Raw genomic sequence first — 20,246 nt, 5'->3', positions numbered from 1 at the left:
ATAATATTTATGTCAACTCATTAAGATCAGAGGTTGATTCTATAAATATCTGCACAAATTGACCCGCTATGAGCTTGTATATTTGATAAACTAAATGTTTTTTTAAAGCGAACATTTTTCTTCTGGGGGTCCCTGGAACAAGCCATTTTCAGATGGGTGTCCGCAGCCAAATACATTTTTTCGGGGTCCTGGACATGAAAGAGCACCAAACTAAGTTTTCCTAGAGTTTTTCCATAACATTAGCCTATGATGTTCTCATTTTGAAGACCCCATTACTGAATGTCAAGACTACTTTTCTTCAGATGATGACACTGATTTACTATGGCATGATGTATGGCACATTAGGAGTCCACTGGTACCAGTGGTTTATCAAACCTTTTTATTTTCAAGGACCTCCATAACAGGTTCACTCTCAGAGTTACAGACCTGTAATGGTCATTCAGGGCTATATATTTAAGTGTTTCTGGTAATATTATTGTCCACTCAATTATTTTGCATGTCCATGGCAAAAGAAAAATGTCAACAATGTCCACCACAAGCCAGCATGCCAATAACCCCTGAGGCAGACAGACATACCTCATCTCTCTCAGTCTTTGAACTTGTTCAATGCATTTGCCTGCAGTGTAATCCACTTCCTCTTCAGTAGTGAACCTGCCAATACCAAACCTACGCTCACACGTACACACACACACACACACACACACACACACACAGACACACACACAGTTGAGTCTACTACAATTTCTAAGCATGACACAAGCATTAGACCAGACCTGTAATGCCAGATGTAACCACTTGGTGTCACACTTGACTCAGGCATATAATAGATCATAATATAAGGTAATGTAATGTCATACATTAGTATGTAATACAATATCATATAATAATAATAAAGTATAATACAAAATGATGAATATAAAAGTTGTACCTGATAGAGGAGTGTGCCAAGTCCTCATCTGCACCGATCGCTCTGAGCACATAAGACGGTTCTAATGATGCAGACGTACACGCACTGTCACACACACACACACACACACACACACACACACACACACACACACACACACACACACACACACACACACACACACACACACACACACACACACACACACACACACACACACACACACACACACACACACACACACACACACACACACACACACACACACACACACACACACACACACACTTAGTAATTCATATTTCCACCCGTTTTCTCCCAATGTAGTAGTTATGTCAATTAATTCCTCAGAGGACACAGAGCCTCTATCCTACTCCTCCCTTTGCAACACCCCTGCCGACAGGAGATACCCCAGACCACAGGAGTCGCTAGCACAGCGATAAATACAACCCTCCCTGGCTGGCTTCCCTGATCCGAACCCAGTCTGTGTGTGTGTGTGTGTGTGTGTGTGTGTGTGTGTGTGTGTGTCTCTAACCTTCCTGATGAAAGTGCGACATCCTTCAGAGCCATCAACAAACTCTCCCCCTCTACGTAGGCAAAGGACAGATTTACACAACCTGTGTGTACGCACACACACACACACACACACACACACACACACACACACACACACAGTCAAGAATCTAGAATGTTTTTGTCAGTAAGCAGCTACATTCAAGTGTGTGAGGTTGTCAGAATACTGTGCAACAACAACAATAATAAAGACTAGGGCTGTGTGTCCACGGCCCCTAAGATAAGAAGAAGCCTCAACAGTAGCAACATCAGCTTAACACAATTAAGGAAAGAACCGTAACCTTAAAAAAAAGCATACATACAAGCAACATCATTTCAGTTAATTATTTATCCCCATCACAAATACCAATTTGTATTGTATTTTATATCATTGGTAAGACTGAATAGTCAGCTTTACAATGAGGTACAACTTGTAAGGATCTTGCATTCTTGGAATGAGAAACACAGGTAACCCTCATACATTTAGTAAACAACTCTTAAATTGGTCTATACTGTAGCAACAGAAGAATATTGCAGGGGATTGTGTCGAATGTTTTGGGGTCGCTACCCACATGGTTAGCTGTGTTGCTCATTCCACCAGAAGTTGTACCTCGTTGTTATATATTCTGAAGTTGAGTGTTTATAATGGACAACTGTGTGTGTGTGTGTGTGTGTGTGTGTGTGTGTGTGTGTGTGTGTGTGAGAGTGTGTGTGTGTGTGTGTGTGTGTACCGGGGTATCGGTGTTCTGGGTCTCCATTCATGATGACATCAGGGAGTCCAGACATGAGCTTCTGGATCAAACGGTTGGCGAGCATCGAGATTCTGTGATGATCATACTACATGCACACGCACACACGCACAAACACACCTCCAATTATAGTAGTAATACAGCATAATTTGTCACACAATCTTCATATTAGTGTAAGGATAGCCTGGGATCAATGGCCGTGAAGTTCGCAGACGATACTGCTCTGGTCAACACCTCAAACAGCCCTGCTCACTTTGAGGAGGAAGCAAAGAAGCTTCACCAGTGGTGTGAGGAGCACTACCTTCAGCTGAATGTGAAGAAGACCAAGGAGCTCCTCATAACCCCCCGGAGGAGGGACGACCTCAACCCTATTCCGCAGCTGACACTCGGTGGGGAGGTGGTGGAAAGGGTCGGCAGCTACAAGTATCTCGGGACCACTATTGACAGTGGGTTGGCCTTTAACGACAACACACAGGCCATCTTCGCAAAGTGCCAGCAGCGGACCTACCTCCTACGGAGACTGCGCTGAATTACATGGATGTTGCCCCCCTATGCTCCGCAGCTTTTACATCTGCCATATAGAGAGAGAGCCTCCTTACCTTTTCTTTCCTGGCTTGGTATGGAGGGCTCTCAGAGTCCAACAAGGCTAAGCTGCGGAGGGTAACCCACGTGGGGTCTAAACTCTGTGGGATGCAGTGCTCTGCCCTTCAGCATCTCTACGACCAGAGGACAGTGAAGAAAGCAGGAAAGATTGCGAGAGACACAACCTGCTTCAAGGTCCTGCCCTCGGGTAGGAGATACACTGCATCGAGATTCAAGAAGGCAAAGGGCAGTGCCAGTTTCATCCCCTCTGCCATTAGGCTCCTTAACAAACACAAACCCCCAATACCTGATTCTCCTCAACTGGACCTGCTTGCCAGTGCCCCCGGCGTGCGCGCGCACACACACACACACACACACACAAAGGCAGATGAACTGGACTGAGCGCTGATAATAGACATGCACGGCTGCACGCACACACACATTATGAGTGTTTCATGGTGTGGAGAGAGACTTTGCTTTCTTTTAAATAGTTTTTACATTTTTAGAATAATTTTACTAGTACTTTGCTGGGTGTTTTATTGTATTTGTAAAATTATTTATTGTCCTGTATGTATTGTCCTGAATGTATGCATTGACCTGAGCAAAACAATTTTCCCTTGTGGATAATAAAGACATATAATCTAATCTAATCTAATCTATTTTTGGGTTTCTGATCTTATCTTCTATGTGTCACCTCAACACATAGCCAGGGCCAGGAACTGAACATGGGAACGCTTGTTTCCCAGTCTCTCCTCAGCTATTGGTGCCCCAGCCTTTAAATTGGTTGATAAACCAGAAAACTGCAAATACCAAATGTATTTCTCTTATTTCAATAACATATACGATAGGAAGGAGGATGAGCCACTGATGGTAACGTCTTTTGGGGTATTTACCTTTCAAGACAGGAACCCGTTGAGTTTGAGTGTGTTAGTTTTCCTAACCTCCATCTCCTGCATGGCCACCTCACAGGCAGCTCCAAAGCCTACAGCCAGAGGGGTGGGGACAGTCCCAGAGCGTAGGCCTCTCTCCTGGCCACCGCCGCTCTGCAAGGGCTCCAAGCGCACCCTGGGTCTGCGACGCACGAAAAGAGCTCCTACACCTGAAACAAACGTAGTAGGAGGAACCGTTGTTGTGATAGCAGGGGTAGTAATGTATGGCAGTGGTCCTCAAAGTGGGGTAGGTTAATATAGCATCAAATTCAGTGTAACCACTTTAACCCTATACTTTATGCGTTAGCATTATTGGATATGCCTTTAGCATTAGCATTATTGGATATGCCTTGAAGTGAGTTAAGCCTTTTCCCCTCATCAACAGCACGCTGAAGGGGACATTACATGGCCAGGCATTAAAAACGAAATGTTTCTTCATGAGCATTGGTTTTCTATCTCCATCAATAGTCTGTTTGACTACTCAAGGTAGCCTGAGGTGGAGCATCATATTTCTCTGTTGGCTTATTCCTTGATCAGTTTGTGTTTGTGTGTGTGTGTGTGTGTGTGTGTGTGTGTGTGTGTGTGTGTGTGTGTGTGTGTGTGTGTGTGTGTGTGTGTGTGTGTGTGTGTGTGTGTGTTAAAGCAACCTTTAGGGCCGTAGATCTTGTGTCCACTGATGGACATGAGGTCCACCTTCCAGTCAGTGACGTCGATGGGAACTTTCCCTACAGCCTGAGCTGCATCAGTATGTAAATACACTCCTTTACTGCGACACAGCTGACCTGAGAACACAGGAGAGGAGAGGAAACAAACAGAACGTGGTGGAAAAAAAGTGGGGTTAAAAGTTGGTAACTGGAAATGTAATCATATAATTGTGTTACAAAATGTGTGTTATTGTTGTCATCATGTTGATGATGCGTTGCCATGGTTACCTATATCCTTGATGGGTTGTAGGACTCCGATCTCGTTGTTGACTGTCATCACCGACACCAGAGAGGTGTCTGGAGTCATACACTCCTCCAGGAGCTGCACGCACACACACGCACACACACACACACACACACACACACACACACACACACACACACACACACACGTTTAAAGAAGTCCTATATTGTCGTTCAAATAAATGTTAGATTAATTGAAAACACATGTCCCTGCTTCTGGTGACTGATATTAGTCCTAATAAATGTTAGACTCATTGAAAACACACGTCCATGCTTCTGGTGACTGAAATTATTAAAAATTATTCTAAAGCAGTTGTCCTCAAAGTGGCGTCCAGCAACCCTCAGGGTTCATTTAGGGGGTTCCAATTGGACCCTTACATGTCTGTAACTGAGTGACCAAATGTACAAATGGAACCAACAGGACCCCTACTTTGCACACTGTCAGAGTTGTGGAATTTGAAATTGATGAGTTTGAGAACCACTGGTCTTATACCAATTTGTATTGTACTGGTTATATTTTTATTGTATTGTATTTATATTTAAGACTTTGTGTGCTTGCACAAACATGTGTGTTCATAGGTGTGCATGTGTGTGTGTGTGTGTGTGTGTGTGTGTGTGTGTGCGCGCATGCGAGTACCTTCATGTCCACCAGGCCGTTGGTCTGAACAGGTAAATAAGTGACTCTGAATCCCTCAGACTCCAGAACCCGACAGGAGTCCAGAACACACTTATGTTCCGTCTGGGTGGTGATCACATGACGCTTCTTAGCCTTGTAGAACCTCGCCACACCCTGTCCCAAAGCATCATGGGAAGACACCACAGGAGAGAGGAAGAGATGAGAACAACTAGAATCCAAATAATTACGAGCATTTTCGCAACCAGTCAGCTGACATCAGTATAATTGGTCCTCAATAATGCTTAATGCACTAATGCGAGCACATAATAGTTCTCTAAAGTCTATTTCTTGGCATCTAACTACTTCCACATACTTTGTGCAAGAAATCTAGTTGAAACTTCAACATGATAAGCTTTATGCAGGTATTTGTGCTAGTACTTTTCTTTTTGCTAATTTAATAGTAAAAGGTTTTGCATGAGGAAGGGACAGATCATTCTAGGTTCACACAGAGGTGCTATCTGTGGTTGCTATAACAACACATTGAAACCTGGACTGGAATGAATCAGGGAATTTGCTACTGTACGGAACTGTTTTCTAGTAATATGATGTGACATCATCCATAGGCAACTTTGGTCATTTAAGAACAATGGCTTCTATTTCAGCATGCTACCTTTCTACAATTTACAATTACAATTTACAATTTAGGCATTTAGCAGACGCTCTTAATCCAGAGCGACTTACATTTAAGCAAGAACAAAAGCATGGGAATACATCACATAAAAGCATTTATCATGAAACATGCGTAAGCTAAGAAAGTAACAGTGGAATATCTATATAATGAAACTATACATACACTATACATATAAACTATACATATTTACTACTATGGGGTAGATAGGCTGTAGTTACTAGTATTAGCTTAGGTTGAACGAAACGTGCTCTGTCTGTGGACAGGTATATAAAACGTCACAACATTGTTGAGCCGTGCACTTGAGACTTCTGTTTAATCTGGAGTTTTGCGGGCATTCTGCTTTGCAATGCTTACTCTTAAGTAATATACTTATAAACTACCGGTACATTGAAACTGTCTTTAAAATGCATTTCGTACTGTGAAGCAGCTCTCACTGGCTCTGATCATCATACAATGGTGTCACGTGCCCAAAAATTCCAGAACTACAAGATCTCAGAAGGAGTCTTACTTTGATTGACAGGTTATTGGACTCTGTGGCTCCACTGGTGAAGATGATTTCTCTGGGATCTGCTCCAATGAGATCTGCTACTTGCTACATGTGCGCGCACGCACGCACACGCACGCACACGCACACGCACACGCACACACACACACACACACACACACACACACACACACACACACACACACACACACACACACACACACACACACACACACACACACACACACACGTTTACATTCCATCACACAAGATGGAACATCTTCTGGAAACATTATCAACAATATAAATATACATAATATCATAAACAGTATACAGATACATTAACAACTTAAGCTCTTTAGTATACATTGTGGTACAATGCTGACTTTGTAATTAATCAGCTAATAATAAGGAACAGCTCTCACTCTGTCTCTCTGCCAAAAATAGACGCAGCAAGCACAAAACATGTTGACGTTTATCACATCAATTTAATGTAATAAAGGTTAGTGTGTGTAGACTAGTACCTTCCTTGCTTTCTCCATAGCGCTCTCACTCTCCCAGCCGTAGGCGTGTGTCCTGGAGTGAGGGTTGCCATAGTAATTCACCTGGTAGGGCAACATTGCATCCAGCACTCTGGGGTCCTGCATTCACGCACGCACACGCACACGCACACGCACGCACACACCAACTTAAATGAAAACAAAGAGCATCATAGCAGCATGTATAAGCCATTAGAGTGACAGTGACCGTTACCATGGGGGTGGTGGCCTGGAAGTCCATGTAGAGAGGTCGAAGTTCATCTCTCTCAAGGTCACGACTCTTTATCACCTCTGGACAATGAATAGCAATAATAATATCATCATCATCACAACTCTCTCATCATCACAGCTGTGCATAAACACACAGACACATCACTAAAATGTACCAGGATTTGAAAATGTGTGTCTACGGTTCTGTAAAGCTCTGTAAAGTTGTAAACGTTGGCCTGAGGGTAGCACGAAAATGAGTTGACCCCCAAAATATTTGAACTGGTGACCCCCCCCCCCCACCAACACACACCCGATTAAGCGCTTGGAATGTAGGAGTTGAGGCATTACATTTTGTTTGACTCTACCACAGATAAATATCGGGAAAAAAGCAGATGTACAAGCTCACAATGCCACGCAATTTTCTAAATTATTATTTTTGCACACACACACACACACACACACACACACACACACACACACACACACACACACACACACACACACACACACAAGGGGACAGGTCATCGTGGGGTCACCAAAACAAATGTATAATGCCATTGTTATGAGACATGATCTTGTGGGTGGCACTTTCAGTATTCTTCTGAATCCAGGCAGCATGAATGTAATCAGCAAGTTTCACAACAGTCCAAGTAACCATTATGTTAATAATTAGATTAGATGTCATTCTAACAGTAACTGCTGTACCATTCAAGGAATCTAACTGTTACTCAATCCTTTACTCAAAGCTGCAATCCAAATAGAATAGGCTGGACTAGGTCTACTACTCTACTCTTCCATTGAGAGACCATTATAGACCCTGGTGTCAGTAGGACACCTATTGGCTGACATGTAGTACTGCCAGAAGCTCATACATAAGTCCCCAATATCTCTCCAAGGATTAATACCTCTTGTCGTGTGTGAGCTGCAGATGCTCACAACGCGTGTGATGCGTTGTGAGCTTTGATCTGCTATTAAAAATAATTATGATAATAATAATGTTTTTTTGTGTTTGTAATATAGGCTAATGTCCTTAAACATGTTCTCACTTCAGATGGGAGTACGGCAGTACGCGAACAAACAGATATGAACTTGGGGCAACTTGGGGGTCGTTGACATGAAAAGGTTTGATAACCACACTGCTACAGTCTTACGTATCTGTTTTCTAACATCATATTATGTTAACGAAAGCGAAAGCAGCCAACATTGAAACGTGCAATAGAAATACATTTGTAACCAGGACACGAGAAAGTCTTTAAAACAACCACTCAATGAGCAGAAACGTTCATTATTATTGATTATTAATTGATGATTGAATTGCGTTACCTTTGTGTTGCGTTGGTCCATATCTGACTGAGTGGACAGAGAACCTCCTGACAGAGGACAGCAGTGTCCTCCCCGGAGACAACATCACAACAAACAAACAAACTATTAAATAAACAACGATACAGGTTGAGCACAAAGACGAGGAAGCTGTAATGTAACGTTCTTCTAACGCTATAATGTCGTTGTGTTGTGAATGTGGAGCTCTTCTCAATGTGGTTCAGGAGGAATTAAACGTCAAAACATTGTGTCAAGTCAACCACATTGACACTGCAATGACTGCATAGGTCCGCTCCGAACCTTCAAAATAAACCAATTACTACGTACTTGCAGAGCGAGTGGCGCTAATACAAGAGTACTTACAAGAGTACAAAATTAAAAGGTCTGAAATTATAAATTTACTTACTACAGAATACAGTTTATTTGTTTATTGGTGACATATTGTTCAATGTTCAGCAACATGCGTTCGTCGCTTTTACTTTGAAGGCGAATTTATTGTGCTGGATCATGCTGACTTCACTTGACTCCTCTTACACAAGGACCGGAAACACCTCCCTCGGAACTGCGTTCTCTGTTCTCATTGGTTGTGCCCGCTTGTTTGTGTTGTTTTGGGGCGGAGCTAAAGGCTCTGTTTTGGTTCTGCTGAAATAATGGAAACATTTGCATCATCAACTTATACAAGTTGAAGTTGTATAAGTTGATGATGCAAATGTTTCCACTATTTCAGCAACTGTCATAGAATGTATTCATCTAATGTTCAGCATTCCATCAATATAATTATTATAATAAGGTATACATAAAGTAAAGTTCATTCATAATGTATACTGTTTTTGTCTTTTCTCTTTGCAGATGAGTTAGGTTTGGGGCCCAGAAGGTTCCCTTGCTAGAAATGTAGTAGAGTCACAAGTACAATATTTGTATATTCATTTATTATTAGTTATACATTATTTTATTTTATAAGACACATAAGAAAGGGATAAACAGACACAAGCTCCAAGCTCATGTCACAAAGCCTGGGTACCGAGGCTATCCCATGTGTGACTGGCAGCCAGGTCAAAGGTCAGCCTTATCTGGGTCAGTCCGCGTGCGCGCGCGCACACACACACACACACACACACACACAATGTCCATTCAGAACATGCGTCATACTTCTCTGCAAGATGAGTGTACTGCATGTTGCTTATTTGGTCCCTATACAGCCTGAGCTGCAGCCGTATCATCACATGAAAGAATTACATACCACCAGGGACAAGCTGGTTTCTTTCTTTCACAATGATGGTACACCGGGAAATTATACTACCGGTATATGCATAGGCTATCTGGTGCAGCCAGTTATTATAAAGATAAGTTTGTGTTCTTCATACATTACTCATCTATAGAGTTACCTAGAACTGGAGGGGCGAAGGTCATCTTTAACTGGGTTAGCATGATCACACAGAACAGACACATTTACAGACAGATAGACAAACAGACATCTGGAGAAAAACCTGCCTCCAAAGTGTCTCTGAAAATTACACGGACACACACATCTACTGACAGAAGGGTGAGTCCTATACAGTGTGTGTACACCGCAGTATGTGTCGTATGCAGAGTGTATGGTATGCAGAGTGTATTTATTGTATGCAAATGCAGAGTGTAAATGGTGCATTTATATAGCACCTTTATCCAAAGCACACTTGCTCAAGGACACTTCGACACTAACTCTGGGAACCGGGGTCATACTGGGAACCTCCCCGTTCCCAAGCAGATGCTCTAACCCGGGGCCACTGCCGCTGTGTGTATCGTATGTAGAGTGTATCATTATGTAGAGTGTAACGACTGCCAAGTGTGGCCGGGTATCCTCAGGGTCCTGAGCAAAATGAGTTAGCGTCAAAAACACATTTAGCGACCCTATAAGTAGGATATTTTAAAAACACAAATCTTGAAAATGTTTTGAGAATTTTCAATTGTTGTTGAAATATTTTAACAATCTTGTATTCCTGAGATTCCTGGCACATAACATTTTCAGATGGGAGTCATGGGAGACATGCAAATGTTTTGAGAACCACTGGTGTATATGTACAGTGTACATTGAGTGCAGTGTGTGAGAATTGTAATATTCTTAGAGCATCACCGGCACCGCTGAGCAAATCAGCCAAGCATCATCTTTATGTTCTGTGTTTGTTATTGTTTACTGCTAGCTGTACCGTAAAGTTTTACTGTACAATGTACATCCTACTGTTACTGTAGGTTGTTACTGTCAGTGCTCCAGGGGTCCTGATGTGTGCCGTGTGTTCATTGAGGGCGTGTCTCACTGTGGGACGCTGTCATCACCACACCCCCCGACACCTGCACAAACTACACTACCCAGCATTCAGCGGGAACAGGGAGTACAGGGCGAAGCAGGAGGTGGAGCAGATGAGCACAGCTCAAATCGACCACATCTTAAAGGTCAGCAAATCAATTAATTAATCATTCCCTCCATTGGCTCCCAGCTTTTGCCCGCAAAACACTGATGTTGGCCAACAAGGCAACCAAAGGCATGGCACCCCCATACCTTTAAAGCCTGATCCAACCCTACAAACCCTCCTGTTCAGGGGACTGGCGAGACTCCCTCTTTCCCAGGTGTTTCGCCTTGTATTGCGTCTACCCTAACATTTTACTTACTATGCCTAAAACTAACCCTAACCTAACACTATGCCTGAACCTTCCATAAAACACCCTGGACAATGCTCCACACGTCCTAGACTCTTCTTCCTTTTCCTTCCCTAAAACACCCTGGACAATGCTCAACACATTCTAGTATTCTCCCTTCCATAAAACACCCTGGACAACACTCCACACGTCCCAGTCTCTTCTCCCTTCCCTAAAACACGAGAAACACACTGGACAACGCTCCACACGTCCCAGACGCTTCTCCCTTACCTGAAGCCCAGTCAACACCAATGATTCGTAATGCAATAAGCACTTGTAACAGAATCCCCAAACTGCGCTGACTTGCAACGGGTCAATTCAGACCGCTGTTTACTGTCTCTGCATTCTATGTGATTACCATACCTTGCTTATTATACGTCACTCTAAATAAGATAATCTGCTAAATGTCTGAAATTCTAAATAGTTTTTGTGATTGTCCATCATTCCGTTGTCAGGCCAACGAGTACAGCCACGCTTTCCCCAGAGGCCCAGCCTCCCACGGCGCCCAGGGTTTCCATAGCAACCTGTTGTCAGCCAATCAGCCGTGTGAGGACAGTCGCAGCAGTGCGTCCTGCCTGGTGGACGGGCATAGGAGCGTAGGGGGCGGCGCTCTGCTGTTTGGGGTGTTTGACGGACATGCAGGCATGTATAATTTTTTGTTTGTTTTTTGAGGGCTGCTAGCCTATGTCCAGCTTTGAGGGTTTGTGTAAACACAAACATTGTGTTAACACAAACATTGAATGCCATTGACAATGAATGGCCTGCAGCTTTGAGTGTGTAAACACAAACATTGAAGACGAAAGTGAGGACGCAAATTGTAATTGGCCGGAATGAGATGATGTATGATGATAAGACCGCCCCTCACTTTTTTTTTATCAATTATTGCTGTATCCATCCATCCATCCATCTTCAACCGCTTATCCGTAGTCAGGTCGCGGGGGCAACAGCTCCACCAGAGTGCTCCAGACTTCCCTCTCCATAGCAACATTAGTGACTTCCTCCTGGGGGATTCTGAGACGTTCCAAGGCCGTTCCAAGGCCAGTGAGTCGATGTGTTTCTTCCAACTGCGCCTTGGTCTGCCCCGGGGTCTCCTCCCAGTGGGACGTCCGTCGAGGACCTCCCTAGGGAGACGCCCAAGAGGCATCCTAACCAGATGCCCGAACCACCTAAGCTGGCTCCTTTCCAGGCGAAGGAGCAGCAGTTCTACTCCGAGTCTCTCTCGTGTGACTGAACTTCTCACCCTAACTCTAAGGGAGATGCCAGCCCCCCGTCGAAGAAAACTCATTTAGGCCGCTTGTATTCGCGACCTTATTCTTTCGGTCATGACCCACACTTCATGACCATAGGTGAGAGTAGGAACGAAGATTGCTCGGTAGACAGAGAGCTTTGCCTTCTGGCTCAACTCTCTTTTCGTCAAAACAGTGCGGCACAGCGACTGCAATACCGCCCCTGATGAATGAATATCAACATCCTAATACATCCTGATACTGGGGGTCAAATTATGACAGGCAATTCCTGCTGTCAAAACCTACTACCTCAAACTACCTGTGAGTGGGGAGTGTTGGCTGATGAATGAATATCATGGGACCGGTCTGCCACTCCCTCGGCACTGCCCCAGACTTCCACGTGAATTCCATGTTGAAAAGGCGTATCAACCAAGACAGCCCCTCAACACCCAGAGCCTTCAGCCTTTCTGGACGAACCTCATCAACCCCCGGAGCTTTGCCACTGTGGAGCTGCTTTAACTACCTCAGTGACTTCCTTCCGGGAGATTGACGACGATCCCCCATCATCCTCAGGCTCTGCTCCTGTCAGGGAGGGTGGGTCTGATGTTATTGGGTTTAGGAGTTCCTCAAATTGTTCCTTCCAGCGCCCTACGACCTCCTCATTTGAAGTCAGTATACTATGTATACTACGTCTGTATACCTTTGTTAATAATTGTTGGTGTCTTTTTATGAGGTTACTCTTCCTATATATGGATGTGTCTTACTGTATTTCTAAATGCACTGTATCTGTAGCTGTAACTTAAACTGCTATGCTGCCTGAAGTATCTCAATCAATAAAGGCCTCTGTCTGTCTGTCTGTCTAGGTGCTGCCTGCGCCAAGGCCGTCAGTCACAGACTCTTTTATTACATCGCCACGGCAACGCTGCCGCTAAAGACACTGCAGGATATTGAGGTGAGACACACACACACACACAACTTACAGCATGAAGTTATTTCTTAGCATGGCGTGAGCTTTGTTATTTGCTATAGCACCTGAAGATCCATCCCTTTTTTTACAGTTTATTTGCCTGCTAAATTACTTCTTTCTCAGGCACAATACATTTGTTTGTGACAAATCATAGCAATGTGCACCCTTGGTTGTGCTATACTAGAGATAATAGTGAGGTTGTATTGTGTTTGCATGTGCGTGCGTGCGTGCGTGCGTGCATGCAGTCAGCAGTGGAGGAGGCGACGCCTGTGCCTCCTCTGTTAGAGTTCCACCAGCAGCCCAGGGAGGAGCAGAGGTGTGGAGGTCAACAACCCCTGATGTTCTCCTCCAGGCTGAGGATGTTCTGGCAGGACCTTCTGCAGGAAGCCCAGGAAGACACCACCGCTCTGCTGGACACGGTCAGTATTATAGCCTACTGGTTTGGTTTGTTTTTTGTGGACTTTCTTTTAGTTCGTTGTTGTTAGTCATGGCTGCCAGTTCCATCTGATTGTGTCGAAGTTCCAACTGCTCCACACCGTACTGAATAACTGCTAGCTTGCACATCGTCTTCATTCTAGGACTTAAGTCTAAGATCTACAGGTCACCAGCGTCCTTGAATTCTCCAAGGAGGTGGTGGATGCAACAGCTCTGCCTCTTACAATACATCTGAGATGGGCCTTTCCCCTTGGACTCAACCTTCTTCCAGGAGTTCTCTGGATAAAACTTCCACACATTGAAGTTCTACTGTTCTAGAGTTGGGTTTGAACCATCTGTGGGTGTTGACATCAAATGCATAAAGCATATTGCAGCAACGAATCCCTCCCAAGATGTAGATGATTTATCGCATCAGCACAGCTGTGTAGACAAAGCACATGGAGGGAACCTCAACGGGACGTTCTCCTCTTCCAGGTGTCACTGTGGGCAACTAGCCAACTACATCCAGCGTAAAGACACTGTGTTGTGGTAAAGGTCAATGTTGTCATTGTAGATCCATTCAAAGGTGAACACCTTGTGCTCAATAGCAACAGCAGCATTATCCCAGGCCCATCTCTTTGTTTCTCTACTCAGATCCAGCATGGAGCAGAACATTTCTCACAGTAATATAGTTGAAGTCTTGCTCTGTAAAGGTAGAGTCTTGATGTGTGGTGCGCTGTTGCTTATTATTTGTTCAGAAGCTCAAAGTTTGACAAATCCACACAGCCAATGAGTTGGGTAGGCCAATCAGGGAAGACGATGACTGTTCATAGTAAACTGAATTGCCAGCGCAATCACAGTCCATGCACGTTCTAGTAATCTTCCACTCTACACAGCAGACAATGTGTTGTGATTTTCAACAGTTACCACAAGCAGCGATATGTATTGTTTTTCTTAATGATGTTTCTTTGACATGTCTTTTTAATGGATATGGTTGTGATGCTGACATTGTGATGTCATTGCATCATGTCACTCAAACTGTCTTCCGTCTGGAAGGTGTCAACATGTCACTACTTTAAAGTCAATATATTATTACATAATATGCAACAGATGATCTAGATCTGCTATTTTCACTGTTTTATTGGGCTTGAGGGGTTTGTTCAGAATATTTTTTAAAGTTTGGGATCCATGATCCTAGAAATGTAAATGGTCATTTGGTGCCTTAAATAAAGTTCCTAGACGTGTAGGCAGAAAGATTTTGTATTGTAAATTTTTTCCCTTCCCTTCACTTCACTTAAAACTTAACTTAACTTCACTTAAAAGGTGTCAACATGTCACTACTTTAAAGTCAATATATTATTACATAATATGCAACAGACGATCTAGATCTGCTATTTTCACTGTTTTATGGGGCTTGAGTGGTTTGTTCAGAATATTTTTTTAAGTTTGGGATCCATGGGTCCCTTCCTAGAAATGTAAATGGTCATTGGGTGCCTTAAATAACGTTCCTAGACGTGTGTAGGGCAGGCAGAAAGATTTTGTATTGTTAATGTTTCACTTAAAACACTCAATGACCACTTAGTAACTTATAAGTTAATATTATATTATAACAGTCATTATAATGAATTATAAAATAATTATAATGTATTTAAATTATGACAATTTAATAAAAACTTAAAATCAAAGAACACCTTCACACCTATGCTTCCTGGTTCTGATGACATCATAATTCAGTGTGTCTCTTATTCTTATTGTGGGTTGGTTGTAGGAGGGGTCAAACGTTAGCTCAGCTTTGGAGGAGGCCTTCATGCGTCTGGACAATGACCTGTCAATGGAGGCTCGACTGGACCTGGCCACCAGCTCACCCAGGTTAACTTCAATGTTCTATTTATACTGGAATACCAGCTCACCCAGGTTAACTTCAATGTTCTATTTATACTGGAATACCAGCTCACCCAGGTTAACTTCAATGTTCTATTTATACTGGAATACCAGCTCACCCAGGTTAACTTCAATGTTCTATTTAGACTGGAATACCAGCTCACCCAGGTTAACTTCAATGTTCTATTTAGACTGGAATACCAGCTCACCCAGGTTAACTTCAATGTTCTATTTATACTGGAATACCAGCTCACCCAGGTTAACTTCAATGTTCTATTTATACTGGAATACCAGCTCACCCAGGTTAACTTCAATGTTCTATTTATACTGGCATATATACTGTTCTAGAGACCAGATCCACTTCTGTTCAGACACTGGAGGAGATCACATCCATATATTACATATTCTTCAGACTGCAGACAAATCCAAATTTGTTTCTCAGATCTGATCAGGATAGACTGTCCACACTGTTAAGGTTGTTACAAACAAGGACTCCAGGAGTGATGCGAACGAACGAAATGCATCGCAATTATTTCACATGAAATTTGTATTTTGGTGATGATGCCTTATTCATATAGGTTGATGAAATTAATGCAAATTATTTGCACAAAATAAACCTTCTCTTGCAAGAGAACATTTCGGATACGCGTATTCAGACATCGTTACCTATCTGCATACATTGCTGCAGTAACGATGTAATGCCATAGGCATCGCAGGTCGAGGGCGATCAATGATGTCACTGATTGACAACATTCTGAAGTGTCCACAGACCTCCAGCCCTCATGAGACACAGCCATAAGACAAAAACGATATACCATATTACGATGCAATAGTGAGGACCAATTATATGAAGACAGGTTGAAAATTGTCCTTTAGGCCTGGGCCGGCCTATAGCGACCTGTCAGCTTACTTAGTGTACACTTTCAAATAAAGACAGAAAAAGCCTTTAAAAATTGGTGCTTTAACCCAATCTGACCGGGCACCCATTTTGGTGTCAGCATCATGTCATGCTTTAGCTATTTAAAAATAGCAGATCTACAAGCTCATATCGCGCCACCGAGTGGCGCGATACGAGCTTGTAGGTCTGCTATTTTTGAAAAATTGAAGAACGACTGAATGTTTTTTAATCTGATCTCAGGTCAGAATGGGTTTAATCAGACCAGCGTGTGTCCGGCGGAAATCTCGTATGAATCTGATCTCAGGTCAGAATGGGTTCAAAAGTGGTGCTTTAATATACAGGTAATGTGTGTCTGTCCTCTGTCTCAGACGTGTCCCGAGCCCGGGGGACAGTCACAGCCTGTCCTCTCCTCTCCGCGTGGCGCTGTCTGGCAGCACGGCCTGCGTGGCCCACCTCTCTCAGGGGGTCCTGCACGTGGCCAACCTGGGGGACAGTCGGGCCCTGCTGGGGGTCCAGGAGTCCGACGGACGCTGGTCGGCGTTGCCGCTGACCCAGGACCACACCGCCCACAACCCCGACGAGCTGCACAGGGTCCTGGGAGAACACCCGCGGTCGGAGCGCCGAACAGTGGTCCGACACGACCGACTGCTGGGCATGCTGATGCCACTGAGGGCGTTTGGAGACGTCAGGTTTGATGACTATATATAAAGGAATAATACAGTTAGAGCAGAGTAGAATACACTATACAAAGTACAGCGTAATCTGTCATTTACATTTAATCTGTATAATCTAGAGATTTAGTCTTTAATCTAGAGATTTAATCTGTAATCTACAGGTTTTATCTGTAATCTAAAGGCATAATTGTAATCGACAGGTTCAGTCTGTAATGTAAAATGTATACTATGTCAAATAAATAAATAATAATAATGAAGAAGTGACATAATTTCTAATCTCCAGGTTTAAGTGGAGCAAGGAGACTCTGGGTAGGATGTACGAGAGCAGAAGACCCGAGGTGGTTGCCGCGGCGATGAACATGGCACTCCGCAGGACGATGACTCAGCACTACCACACCCCCCCGTACCTGACGGCCCACCCAGAGGTGGCCACACACCGCCTCAGACCCCAGGACAAGTTCCTCATCATGGCCACAGACGGCCTCTGGGACCTGATGCACAGACACACTGCAGTGCAGCTGGTCGGAGAACAACTCACTGGTCTGAGCTAAATCCATTCCAAATACATTGGACACGAAAAAAAAGACAATAACATTTTAATACTATAGTCATTAAGATACATATAGTCTGAAGTAATTAAAGCGGTTCATGTTTGCATGATTGGAATTGTAACAACTGAAATCAATAATATCTCAGTATTCTGATATTAACCTGTGGGCCACATTAAGTGAAGGTGGGGGCCGCTCATGTAATCACTGGCCACTGCCAGTCTAATCCAGTGGTGTAAAGTAACTAAATACATGTAATCAAGTGTACTGTACTTAAGTACACTTTTGAGGTGTTTTTGTCTTCTTTTTTTCTTACTTTACTGGAGTATTTCCAATTTTAGGTACTTTTTACTTATATAGTCTACTCCACTACATCTCGGAGGCAAATATTGTACAAAGTGTACTCCACTACTATTATAAGTAAACTTTATAGTTACTATAGTTGTCTCCACCAGGCCGAAGGCATGGGGGGAGAGTATGTTTTGCACTCCGTCCGTCCGTCCGTGTGTCCGTCCGTCCGTGTGTGTGTGTGTGTGTGTCCGTGAGCAGCTAATCTCGGCCACCGTTAACCCGGTTGATGCCAAATTTTGCACACACACTCCCTGGATGCCAATGATGAACCTCTGCCCCAAACTTTCCAGAACGGCCTGTTATAGCGCCACCAGGAGGCCGTTTTTGCACAGTACACCTACAGATTTTGTCCAAACATCACGCAAATTGGTACACAGTCTCTCTAGAGCCATTCAACGAAACCGGTCTTTCAGATTTCTCAGACTCCATCCTGATTGGTTAAGATTGGCTTCCAAAGTTCACAGGAGTGCTCAGTTTCAAATTTCAAGTTTTCAAGTTTCAAAATGCTGCAAATCATGAACACATCGCGTGATTTCTGTGAAATTGTGCACCCACATTCCCACTAAGACGAGGACGAAATGCCACATGAATAATTTCAACTCAGCCTCAAGGTGGCGCTATAACTGGCTGAAAAGTGTTTTTACCTCTAACTGCACGGATCTGTGGATAACTTTGTATGCCAACTCCCTAGTTTACTTTTGTTGCCCTTTTATCCAACCACCAGATGAAGGCAAGCTGCAATGTCCTACATTCCTATCCTGGTGGAGACCTGTGCCCAGAATGGCACTTTTTCTAGTTACTTTTTAGTTTTGATTATTACAACATTAATGAAAATAAATCACTTGTGGCCACGAAATAGTACCTCGTTCCATCAAATTTAATTAATTAGCAGGAAGGAGATATTCATTTGATGCCACAAAATACTATTTAGAGGCCACAAGATATTTTCTATTCTCTCAATGGCCACTCCGGTGCTCCATAGTACTACAAACTGGCATCCCTACTTTTTCCCCGGAAAAAATATGTTTTCAAAATGTTCACCACTTTTGCATGAGTGTCAGATGAAGACAAATGGGGCCTTAATTAATTAAATAACTAATTAAAAGATGAAACCTGGAGGTACATACAAGGTTGTCTTTCTGCATCCCAGGGCTCCGCTGGCAGCGACCTCTCTCTCCTAACCCCGGGACCACCCTGGGCAGCCTGCAGAGGCTCCTGTTGGAGCGGAAGGGGCGGGGCCTGTCTACGGTAGCAGATTTGAACAGTGCGACTCACCTGCTGCGCCACGCGCTGGGGGACGACGGCTACGGAGGGGTGGAGCCCAGACGCCTCGCTAAGATGCTCCGCCTGTCACCGGACCTTGCCAGGATGTACCGCGATGATATCACCATCACTGTCATACATCTCAATGAACCCGACTGGTTATAGACTCGGCGTAACAGCATATCGTTCCAATTGGATCTAACAATCCAACTATATGGATATATGCAAACGGCAAAATTTCCCATTGCCTTTGGATCGCATCGAATCGTTTTGCAATGCAAATAATCAATTGTATCGATAAGCCCCATTTACCCGCTGAGAGCTGTTCATGAGGTGGACAGCCGCTGCCTCCGCCAGCGGGGGATTGGGACTTAAGGTTATCAAATCATATCATATTGCCATTAATGAACCACTATGGTCAACCATGTATCGTGATGCGTATCGTATCTGCTCAACTGTATCGTTACACCCCTAGTTCTAATGGACCCAATGTACCTAGACACACTATAGGTGATATTTTAGGTATGTTAGAAATAAGTGTTACATTTCTATGCAGGGTTGTCTTAGCCTGGTTAATAAACCAGACTAATATCGCACGGATCCGCGGGATATTAGTCTGGGGAGGCTCAGCTTGGATTTCATTTCCAGGGAAACATTTTCTCTTTGACACAATTGGTCAGAGCTACTGTCAGTCAAAGGTCTCAAGCATTGAACGTCACTGTACCAAAGCCCGCCCATATTGCATACCGTGTCCCTATTGGGCGCCCACATTCTCGTGTGTAGGAAATGGGCGTAAAATTGAGCCTCAACCAGACCGAAATCCGC

General features: G+C 43.7%; 2 protein-coding genes across 3 annotated transcripts in view; one reads left to right on the top strand and one right to left on the bottom strand.

Annotated features, from left to right (window-relative positions):
* Window positions 1–8,759, bottom strand: part of LOC310862744 (cysteine desulfurase-like) — a 333,633-nt gene extending 324,874 nt beyond the window's left edge. For both annotated transcript variants that reach the window (XR_014569608.1, XM_083770813.1), the window contains exons 1-12: window positions 8,530–8,759; window positions 7,211–7,287; window positions 6,982–7,098; window positions 6,482–6,565; window positions 5,304–5,456; window positions 4,652–4,745; window positions 4,367–4,501; window positions 3,732–3,889; window positions 2,191–2,296; window positions 1,443–1,524; window positions 929–1,012; window positions 577–666 (exon numbers count right to left, since the gene is read on the bottom strand). Coding sequence is in view for 1 of the 2 variants with exons in the window: in XM_083770813.1 (XP_083626939.1) it covers window positions 577–666; window positions 929–1,012; window positions 1,443–1,524; window positions 2,191–2,296; window positions 3,732–3,889; window positions 4,367–4,501; window positions 4,652–4,745; window positions 5,304–5,456; window positions 6,482–6,565; window positions 6,982–7,098; window positions 7,211–7,287; window positions 8,530–8,614 (1,265 nt within the window). In the remaining variant the exon portion in view is untranslated. The remainder of the gene's footprint in view (window positions 1–576; window positions 667–928; window positions 1,013–1,442; window positions 1,525–2,190; window positions 2,297–3,731; window positions 3,890–4,366; window positions 4,502–4,651; window positions 4,746–5,303; window positions 5,457–6,481; window positions 6,566–6,981; window positions 7,099–7,210; window positions 7,288–8,529) is intronic.
* Window positions 8,760–10,785: 2,026 nt separating this feature from the next.
* LOC310863771 (pyruvate dehydrogenase [acetyl-transferring]-phosphatase 1, mitochondrial-like) lies at window positions 10,786–19,851 on the top strand (the record flags this gene model as incomplete). The annotated part of the gene is made up of 8 exons (XM_083772266.1): window positions 10,786–10,956; window positions 11,655–11,841; window positions 13,289–13,377; window positions 13,638–13,811; window positions 15,575–15,675; window positions 16,954–17,274; window positions 17,543–17,799; window positions 19,309–19,851. 8 exons carry the CDS (start codon window positions 10,786–10,788, stop codon window positions 19,584–19,586), a joined length of 1,578 nt encoding a protein of 525 aa, XP_083628392.1. The 3' UTR covers window positions 19,587–19,851.
* Window positions 19,852–20,246: the final 395 nt, after the last annotated feature.

Source organism: Protomyctophum parallelum (assembly GCF_964188405.1).
Source record: "Protomyctophum parallelum genome assembly, chromosome: 8".
Lineage (NCBI taxonomy): Eukaryota > Metazoa > Chordata > Actinopteri > Myctophiformes > Myctophidae > Protomyctophum > Protomyctophum parallelum.
The sequence above is the reverse complement of the archived record's forward strand: the minus strand, read 5'-3'. Positions and strand labels throughout refer to the sequence as shown.